The sequence below is a fragment of the Colobus angolensis genome, unplaced genomic scaffold (assembly GCF_000951035.1).
Source record: "Colobus angolensis palliatus isolate OR3802 unplaced genomic scaffold, Cang.pa_1.0 Scaffold4, whole genome shotgun sequence".
NCBI lineage: Eukaryota > Metazoa > Chordata > Mammalia > Primates > Cercopithecidae > Colobus > Colobus angolensis.
Genome location: NW_012117376.1, coordinates 9,239,765 through 9,250,061, shown reverse-complemented (window position 1 = coordinate 9,250,061; position 10,297 = coordinate 9,239,765). Strand labels below are relative to the sequence as shown.

General features: G+C 40.7%; 1 protein-coding gene across 2 annotated transcripts; it reads left to right on the top strand.

Moving 5' to 3' along the window:
• Nucleotides 1-7,149: 7,149 nt before the first annotated feature.
• LOC105521297 (DPH3 homolog) lies at nucleotides 7,150-7,824 on the top strand. 2 transcript variants are annotated; one of them, XM_011955461.1, is made up of 2 exons: nucleotides 7,150-7,317; nucleotides 7,393-7,462. In XM_011955461.1, the coding sequence occupies exons 1-2, from the start codon at nucleotides 7,214-7,216 to the stop codon at nucleotides 7,460-7,462; spliced, it is 174 nt and encodes a 57-aa protein (XP_011810851.1). In that variant the 5' UTR covers nucleotides 7,150-7,213. The 2 variants fall into 2 exon arrangements, with proteins under 2 accessions (XP_011810851.1, XP_011810850.1); XM_011955460.1 differs by having other exon boundaries at nucleotides 7,150-7,824.
• Nucleotides 7,825-10,297: the final 2,473 nt, after the last annotated feature.

The window sequence follows — 10,297 nt, the reverse complement described above, 5'->3', positions numbered from 1 at the left end:
ATCTCCTGACCTCGTGACCTGCCCTCCTCAGCCTCCGAAAGTGCTGGGATTACAGGCGCGAGCCACTGTGCCCAGCCTACTTCATTCCTTTCTATGGCTGCATAATATTCCATCATATGAATATCCACATTTTGTTTGTCCACTCATCATCCATTGATAAATTATTGGGTTGTTCCACTTTTTAACTTATGAAAAATGCTGCTATACACATGCACGTACAGGTTTTTATTTGAACATCTGTTTTCATATCTCTTGGGTATATACCTAAAAGTGGCATTTAAAATTGTGTTTGTGAATGTGTGGATGTCTCACATGGAAATCAGGCTACACCATGCCACTGGCTGCTCAGAGAGGTGCAAGGGAGGACACTGTGACCTCCTTCACCCTGACTCTCCCCTGAGCAGAAAACCAGAATGTCCACTAGGCAGGTCTCTTCCTGAATTGGACCACAACAACAAAATCTTAACTCGGCTTGTGCCTAGGACACATCAGCTTGAGCCATGCCCCTATCTTACTATACTTACAAGGCTTTTCTGTTCAGATCACCTAGGCACATCTGAATAAGATGCCTCCCCCACTGAGAGTCTTAGAACTTTCAGTAACCAAGGCAGAACAACTCATCTACTCCCTAGTAAGATCTGAACCCTCAAGTGCATTACTAACCACCGGAGAGTAATGGGACTTTGGACAAATTTCTCAAACAAAGGAGACTCAGTTTCCTGACCTGTAAAATGCAATGATAGTGCCTTTTTCATTCCTTCATCCTTCATTCATTCATTCATTCATCCACTAGCTGTGTGTCACACACCTATTCTATAGCAGGCCTTGTTTACACAAGGGTCAGCAGCAGATGTCACACCTGCCATCGTGGGACTGAGATCTGGTGGAGGAGATGGTGGAGGAGATGCTTTTTACATTTAGAGATATGATGGAGTTTGTGTGGACCCAGTAGCCACACAAACGTGTACATTGTAAATGTGTAAAGGGCCATGATAGAAAGACAGCCAATGTCACGCACTTGTGTAAGGGGTGAGCTGGGGTCCAAAGCAGGGGTATAGAAGTATCTTGTGATTTTAATTTGCATCTCCTTCATGACCACTGACGTTGGACACTGTTTCATATGCTTATTGGGCTACTGAATATTCTTTTTTGCTGTGTGTAAAGTGCCTATTTAAGTCTTTAGCCCATTTTTAAATTGGGAGGTTTTCTCCCTGCTGATTTTTAGCAGATACGTGGTAAGTGAGTCCTTGATGGATATAGATTTTGCAAATATCTTCTCCTAGTCTCTGTCTTATCTTTTCACCCTCTTAATGTTGTCTTCTGATGAACAGTGATTCTTAATTTCAATGAAGTCTAATTTTTAAATCTTTTATTTTTAAAATTATTTATTTATTTATTTATTATTTTTTGAGATGGAGTTTCGCTCTTGTCGCCCAGGCTGGAGAGCAACGGCGCGATCTTGGCTCACTGAAACCTTTGCCTCCCAGGTTCAAGCAATTCTCCAGCCTCAGCCTCCTGAGTAGCTGGGATTAGAGGCGTGTGCCACCACGCCCAGCTGATTTTTATGTTTTTAGTAGAGACAGGATTTCGCCATGTTGGCCAGGCTGATTTTGAACTCCTGACCGCAGGTGATCTGCCCGCCTCAGCCTCCCAAAGTGCTGGGATTACAGGCGTGAGCCACCACACCCAGCCTGAATCTTTTCTTTTATGATGCTTATTTTGCCCTTATTAAGAAAATTTTGCCTCCCTCCAAGGTCGGATATTATTTTATTTTTTCTTCTGGAATCTTTATTGTTTTGCTTTTTACATTTAGAGATATGATTATGATCTATCTCATTACTTCTTGTTATAGTGTGAAGTAGAAATCAAAGTTCATATTTTTCCGTATCGACCCAGCACTACTTATTGAAAAGACAATCCCTTCCCTCCCACAGGAGAACTGTCATCAATCAAGTGGTTGTATATGTATTACTGTGTTTGGGCTCTCTGTTCTGGTTATTGGAGGGTTTTAAACAAGCCTCAGACTTTCCTTCAGAAATGCTCACTCTGGATACATTGTGGACAGTGGATTGGTGGTGAAGTGGATCCAGGTGAATATGTAGGAGAATACTGGCAGTCCAAGAGGAGATGATGGTGGCCTGGATGAGGGTAGTGGTGGTGGAGGGAGAGGATGGAAGTGACATCAACAGGGCTTGGTGATGGATTGGAAATGAATGGAGGTAAGCTGGTGAAAGGGAGTGTCAACACTTTCTCAATAGTGTGGCTTTGAAAGGTAAAATAGTGGTGTCATACAACATGGTCCACATTAGCTGGTTTAAGTAGAAAGGAGTTTATTACGGTGTTAAATGATTAAACATGTATTTTGGCTCATGACTTTGTGTATCATGTAGGATGCTTTGAAGTATAGCCAACAGAAAACACAATTCAAACTGATTTAAAAAATAAAGACTTCACCAAAGGCTGAAGAAACAGACTTTGAGTTGAAGTTTCAGGAACAACTCCCAGGACTAGGCCATCAAGATAACTGCTGTAATCAGAAAGTCACTGGCTCCAGAATGCATCACAGCTACCACCAGGGAGCCGCCATCATCAGGAGGCTGTCACTGATGTGCCACACCGTCACCGTGCCTGCCACAGTCCTTGGCAGCAGAATAAATGGGTGTTCTTGTCTTATTCTTTATGTCCACTAAGCTAGGAAAACCACATCTTTACCAACTGTACGGCAGAAAAACCAGATGTCTCCACAACTGTGTAGTTAGCAGAAATGGCAAAAGCAACAGGAAGATGGCCTTCACCTTCCTTCCATTGTCTACATCTTGTGTAACTGAATCTGACTGGCTGAATCTTAATTGCCAGAGTCCCTGGCATAGCATGCTGGAAGGAGGTGCTGACTCAATATATCCATCACATCACATCACACCACACAAAGTATGGTGACACTATGTTCTTTTCTGCCTTTCTTACTGGATGGAGTGGGTTCCAGGAGGGCAGAGTTCTATTATATTAACTTTTTTTTTTTTTTTTTAAGACAGTCTCGCTCTGTCACCCAGGCCAGAGTGCAGTGGTACGATCTTGGCTCACTGCAACCTCCACTTTCCAGGTTCAAGCAATTCTGCCTCAGCCTCCTGAGTAGCTGGGACTACAGGTATGCACCACCATGCCTGGCTACTTTTTGTATTTTTAGTAGAGACAGAGTTTCACCATGTTGGCCAAGCTGGTCTCAAACTCTTGACCTCAAGTGATCTACCCACCTTGGCCTCCCAAAGTGCTGGGATTACAGGCAGGAGCTACTGCATCTGGCCTCTATTAACCTTTGAGTTTGTCTAATGACTTAGTATAGTGTAGGTGCTGAGTAAATGTTTGTTGTATGGATTGATTAAACATGTGTTTTGGCTCATGACCTTGTGTATCATTTAGGACGCTTTGAAGTATAGCCAACAGAAATCCCAATTCAAACTGCTTTAAAAAATAAAGACAATTTATGGATTCATATGACTAAGAAGGTCAGAGGTAGGTCTGGCATCAGATGCAACTTGATTAAGCTGTTTGACAGTGTCACCAAGAGCCTGATTTCTTGTCATCTCCCTGTTCTGAGATGTTGGCTTTATTTTTCTTCTTCTTAATTTCAAATTCGGGACTTTATGACTAAATCTATAGACTTATAACAAACACCACATACCACATATGATTCTACATAATAATCAATACCACTATTTGAGTAACTTCTAAGTTTCAGACACTGTGATAAGCTCTTTGTGTGACATGTCTCATTAAATCCTCACATAATTTCTGTTAAGTAGGTACTATACAATTTTCTCTTTTATAGGCAAGGGAACTGAGGCTTTAAAGAATATTCATGATACAAAACGCCAGTGTTTTATCAGGCTTCAGGTCCTCCTTACAGAGGAAGCTACCCAGGAAAGCTAATGTGTCTGTTATACTTGTTCATTCATTTACTTATTCATTTTTTTGACAAGTATTTCTTTTTTTTTTTTTTTTAGTTTTTTATTTCCATAGGATTTTGGGGAGCAGGTGGTATTTGGTTACATGAGCAAGTTCTTTAATGGTGATTTGTGAGATTTTGGTGGACCCATAACCTGAGCAGTATATGCTGAATCTAATTTGTAGTCTTTTATCCCTCACCCACTTCCAACACTTTCCCACTGAGTCCCTAAAGTCCTTGTGTCATTCTTCCACCTTTGCATCCTCATAGCTTAGCTCCCACTTATGAGTGAGAACACACTATGGTTTCCATTCCTGAGTTACTTCACTTAGAAAAATAGTTTCCAATCCCATCCAGGTTGCTATGAATGCCATTAAGTCATTCCTATATGGCTGAGTAATATTCCATCACGTATATATATATACCACAGTTTCTTTATCCACTCATGGATTGGTGGGCATTTGGGTAGGTTCCACATTTTTGCAATTGTACTGCTATAAACATGCATGTGCAAGTTATCTTTTTCATATAATGACTTATTTTCCTCTGGGTAGATACCCAATTGTGGGATTGCTGGACCAAATGGTAGTTCTACTTTTAGTTCTTTAAGAAAGCTCCACACTGTTTTCTATAGTGGTTGTACTAGTTTCCATTACCATCAACAATGTAAAAGTGCTTACTTTTCACTGCATCCGCACCAACATCTATTATTTTTTTACTATGGCCATTCTTGCAGAAGTAAGGTGGTATTGCATTGTGGTTTTGATTTGCATTTCCCTGACCATTAGTGTTGTTGAACATTTTTTCATGTTTGTTGGGTGTTTGTATATCTTCTTTTGAGAATTGTCTATTCATGTCTTTAGCCCACTTTTTGATGGGATTGTTTGTTTTTTCTTGCTAATTTGTTTGAGTTTGTTGTAGATTCTGGGTGTTAGTCCTTTATCAGATATATAGATTGTAAAGATTTTCTCTCACTCTGTGGGTTGTCTGTTTACTTTGTTGGCTCTTCCTCTTGCTGTGCTAAAGCTCTTTAGTTCAATTAAATCCAACCTATTTTCATTGTTTTTATAGCATTTGCTTTTGGGTTTGTGGTCATTAAATCCTTGCCTAAGCCAATGTCTACAGAGATTTTTCTGATGTTATCTTCTAGAATTTTCATAATTTCAGGTTTTAGATTTAACTCCTTGATCCATCTTGAGTTGATTTTTGTATAAAGTGAGAGATAAGGATCCAGTTTCATTCTCGTACATGTGGCTTGCCAATTATCCCAGCATCATTTGTTGAATAGAGAGGGTCCTTTCCTCACTTTTTGATTTTGTTTGCTTTGTTGAAGATCAGTTGGCTGTAAGCATTTGGGTTTATTTCTGGGTTCTCTATTCTATTCTATTCTATTGTCTAAGTGCCTATTTTTATACCAGTACCATGCTGTTTTAGTGATGATGGCCTTATAGAATAGTTTAAAATCAGGTAATGTGATGCCTCCAGGTTTGTTCTTTTTCTTTAGTCTTGCTTTGGCTATAAATGAATTTTGGTTCCACGTGAATTTTAAAATTATTTTTTCTAGTTCTGTGAAGAATGATGGTGGTATTTTGATGAAAATTACATTGCATTTGTAGATGGTTTTTGGCAGTATGGTCATTTTCACAATATTGATTCTGCCCATCCATGAACATGGAATGTATTTCCATTTGTTTGTGTCATCTATGATTTCTTCCAGTAGTGTTTTGTAGTTTTGCTTGTAGAGGTCTTTCACCTTCTTGGTTAGGTATATTCCTGATTTTTTTTTCAGCTGTTGTAAAAGGGGTTGAGTTATTGATTTTATTCTCAGCTTAGATGCTGTTGGTGTATAAGAGAGCTACTGATTTGTGTACACTGATTTTGTAACCTGAATCTTTGCTGAATTCATTTATCTAGGAGCTTTTTGGAGGAGTCTTTAGGGTTTTCTAGGTATATAATCATATCATCAGGAAACAGGCACAGTTTGACTTCCTCTTCACCAATTTGGATGCCCTTTATTTCTTTTTTTTTTTTTTTTTTTTTTTTTGAGACGGAGTCTCGCTCTGTTGCCCAGGCTGGAGTGCAGTGGCCGGATCTCAGCTCACTGCAAGCTCCGCCTCCCGGGTTCCCGCCATTCTCCTGCCTCAGCCTCCCGTGTAGCTGGGACTACAGGCGCCCGCCACCTCGCCCGGCTAGTTTTTTTGTATTTTTTAGTAGAGACGGGGTTTCACCGTGTTAGCCAGGATGGTCTCGATCTCCTGACCTCGTGATCCGCCCGTCTCGGCCTCCCAAAGTGCTGGGATTACAGGCTTGAGCCACCGCGCCTGGCCGGATGCCCTTTATTTCTTTCTCTTGTCTGATTGCTCTGGCTAGCACTTCCAGTACCATGTTAAATAGAAAAGTACTGAGAGTGGGCATTTTGTCTTGCTCCAGTTCTCAGAGGGAATGCTTTAAACTTTTCCCCATTCCATATTATGTCGGCCGTGGGTTTGTCATAGATGGCTTTTATTACATTGAGGTATGGCTCTTGTATGCTGATTTTGCTGAGGGTTTTAATCATAAAGCGATACTGGATTTTGTTAAATGCTTTTTCTGCATTTATTGAGATGATCATGTGATTTTCATTTTAAATTCTGTTTATGTGGTAAATATTTATTGACTTGTGTATTTTGAACCATCCCTGCATCTGTGGTATGAAACCTACTTGATTATGGTGGATTATCTTTTTGATACGTTATTGGATTCAGTTAGCTAGTATTTCATTAAGGATTTATGCATCTATGTTCATCAGGGATATTGGTCTGTAGTTTTCTTTTTTGGTTATGTCCTTCCCTGGTTTTAGTATTAGGGTGATACTGGCTTCATAGAATGATTTAGGTAGGATTCCCTCATTCTCTATCTTGTGGAATAGTGTCAATAAGATTGGTACCAATTCTTCTTTGAAAGTCTGGTAGAATTCATCTGTGAATCTGTCTGATCCTGGACTTTTTTTTTGTAGGTAACTTTTATTACCATTTCAATCCTGTTGTTTGTTATTGGTCTGTTCAGGTAGTGTTAGAAACAAATGCTTGTTCCTCAATGATGCAAAGAAATAGCACTTGAACATAAATTTAATTTTCTCAGCAAGGCAATTTTTACTTCTATAGAAGGGTGTGACTCACAGATGGAGTAATGGTGAAAGCATGCTTTAAAATGGAGAACAGGGCCAAGTTAGACTGTCGGAGCTGGTCTTGGACTGCTGGGGCGTCACCCCTTCGGCGACCCCTGCTGACCATGGCAGTGTTTCATGACGAGGTGGAAATTGAGGACTTCCAATATGACGAGGACTCGGAGACGTATTTCTATCCCTGCCCATGTGGAGATAACTTCTCCATCAGCAAGGAAGATTTGGAGAATGGGGAAGACGTTGCAACGTGTCCTAGCTGCTCTCTCATTATAAAAGTGATTTATGACAAAGATCAGTTTGTGTGTGGAGAAACAGTCCCAGCCCCTTCAGCCAACAAAGAATTAGTTCAATGCTGAAGAAGCCTTCAGGAATCCAAATCCTGAACAGTTGGAAATGAGCCCATATGGAAGTATCAAATGCAGAGCTCCTGGCTTCACAGAGACAACCATTTGTGATTTGCTGTTCTGTGAGAGTGTGGATTCTTTCCATCAGCTGCTGAGTTCATCTTCAGGAAGCAAGTCCAGAACATGACATATCTGGATTTTGTGCTTAGAACCTTAAATTGGAAGCATTCTTAATGAGCCATCTAAATTTAAAAGAAGATAATTTCAAAACAGTGCTTTCTTTCCCTTGGTTTCATCATTTTCATATTTTAAACCAAATTCCTTCAGTATCTGATAACAGCATCATCTACCTCAGTCATTAGGATTTTTTAATAAAAAAAGAGATTGTGAAAAAAAAATGGAGAACAAAGAATAAGAGAGCTGAACATACAGACATACTGATTCTTTGAAAAGAAAACTTGGAGTTCACTACCTTTGACAAGGGTATCTAGTTCTTCCTGATTTAAGCTAGGAGGGTTGTATCGTTCCAGGAATTTATCCATCTCCACTAGGTTTTCTAGTTTATGTGTGTAAAGGTGTTCATAGCAGCCTTGAATGATTTTTGTATTTCTGTGGTGTCAGTTGTAATACCTCCTGTTTTGTTTCTAATTGAGCTTATTTGGATTTTTCTCTTCTTTTCTTGGTTAATCTTGCTAATGGTCTATCAATTTGATTTATCTTTTCAAAGAACCAGCTTCTTGTTTCATTTATCTTCTGTATTTTGTCGTTGTTGTTATTTGCATTTCATTTAGTTCTGCTCTGATCTTGGTTATTTCCTTTCTTCTGCTGGATTTGGGTTTGGTTTGTTCTTGTTTCTCTAGTTCCTTGAGGTGTCCTTAGATTGTCTATTTGTGTTTTCAGGCATTTTGATGTAGGCATTTAGGGCTTTGAACTTTTCTCTTAGCACTGCTATATTAGTTTGTTTTGATGCTGCTGATAAAAACATACCTGAAACTGGGAACCAAAAGAGGTTTAATTCGACTTACACAGTTCCACATGGCTGGGGAGGCCTCAGAACCATGAGGGGTGGCAAAAGGCACTTCTTACATGGTGATGGCAAGAGAAAAAACGAGGAAGTAGCAAAAGTGATAAACCCATCAGATCTCATGAGACTTACTCACTATCACAAGAATAGCACAGGAAAGACCGGCCCCCACGATTTGATTACCTCCTCCTGGGTCCCTCCCAAAACACGTGAGAATTCTGGGAGATGCAATTCAAGTTGAGATTTGGGTAGAGTCACAGGCAAACCATATCATTCTGCCTCTGGCCCCTCCAAATCTCATGTCCTCACATTTCAAAACCAATCATGCCTTCCCAACAGTCCCCCAAAGCCTTAGCTCATTTCATCATTAACCCAAAAGTCCATGGTCCAAAGTCTCATCTGAGACAAGGCAAGTCCCTTCTGCCTATAAGCCTGTAAAATAAACAAGCTAGTCACTTCCTAGACACAATGTGGGTATAGGTATTGAGTAAATACAACTGTTCCAAATGGGAGAATTTGGCCAAAACAAAGAGGTTACAGGACCCATGCAAGTCTGAAATCCAGCGGGCCAAATTTTAAAGCTCCAAAATGATCGTCTTTGACTTCAGGTCTCACATCCAGGTCATACTGATGCAAAAGGTGGTTTCCCATGGTCTTGGGCAGCTCCACTCCTGTGACTTTGTAGGTTACAACCTCCCTCCCAGCTGCTTTCAAGGGCTGGCATTGAGTGTCTGCAGCTTTTCCAGGCTCATGGTGCAAGCTATTGGTGGATGTACCATTCTGGGGTCTGGAGGGCAGACAGCTCCACTAGGCAGTGTCTCAGTAGGAACTCTGCATGGGGGCTCCTACCCCACATTTCTCTCTGGCACTACTCTAGTAGAGGTTCTCCGTGAGGAGAACTTTTGCCTGGGCATCCAGGCGTTTCCATACATCTTCTAAAATCTAGGCAGAGGTTCTCAAATCTCAATTCTTGACTTCTGTGTACCCACAGGCTCAGTACCACATGGAAGCTGCCAAGACTTGGGGCTTCCATCCTCTGAAGTCCCAGCTTGAGCTATACATTGGCCCCTTTCAGCCATGGCTGGAGTGGGTAGGACACAAGGCACCAAGTCCCTATGCTTCACACAGCATGGGGACCCTGGGCCTGGCTCATGAAACCACTTTTTCTTCCTAGGCTTCTGGGCCTGTGATGGGAGGGGCCATTTCTGACATGGCCTGGAGACATTCTCCCCATAGTCTTAGGGATTAACATTATGCTCCTTGTTACTTATGCAAATTTCTGCAGCTGACTTGAATTTCTCCCCAGAAAATGGGTTTTTCTTTTCTATTGCATAGTCAGTCTGCAAATTTTCCAAACTTCTATGCTCTGCTTCCCTTATAAAACTGAATGCCTTTACCAGTACCCAAGTCACCTCCTGAATGCTTTGCTGCTTATAAGTTTCTCCTGCCAGATACCCTAAATCATCTTTCTCAAGTTCAAAGTTCCACAAATCTCTAAGACAGGCACAAAATACCACCGGTCTTTTCGCTAAAACATAGTAAAGTCACATTTACTCCAGTTCCCAACAAGTTTTTCATCTAAGACCATCTCAGCCTGGATTTTATTGTCCATATTGCTATCAGCATTTTGGGCAAAGTCATTCAACAAGTTTCTAGGAAGTTCCAAACTTTCCCACATTTTCCTGTTTTCTGAGCTCTCAAAACTGTTCCAACCTCTACCTGTTACCCAGTTCCAAAGTTGCTTCCACATTTTCAGATATCTTTTCAACAATGCCCACTCTACTGGTACCAATTTACTGTGTAAGTTCATTTTCATGCTGCTG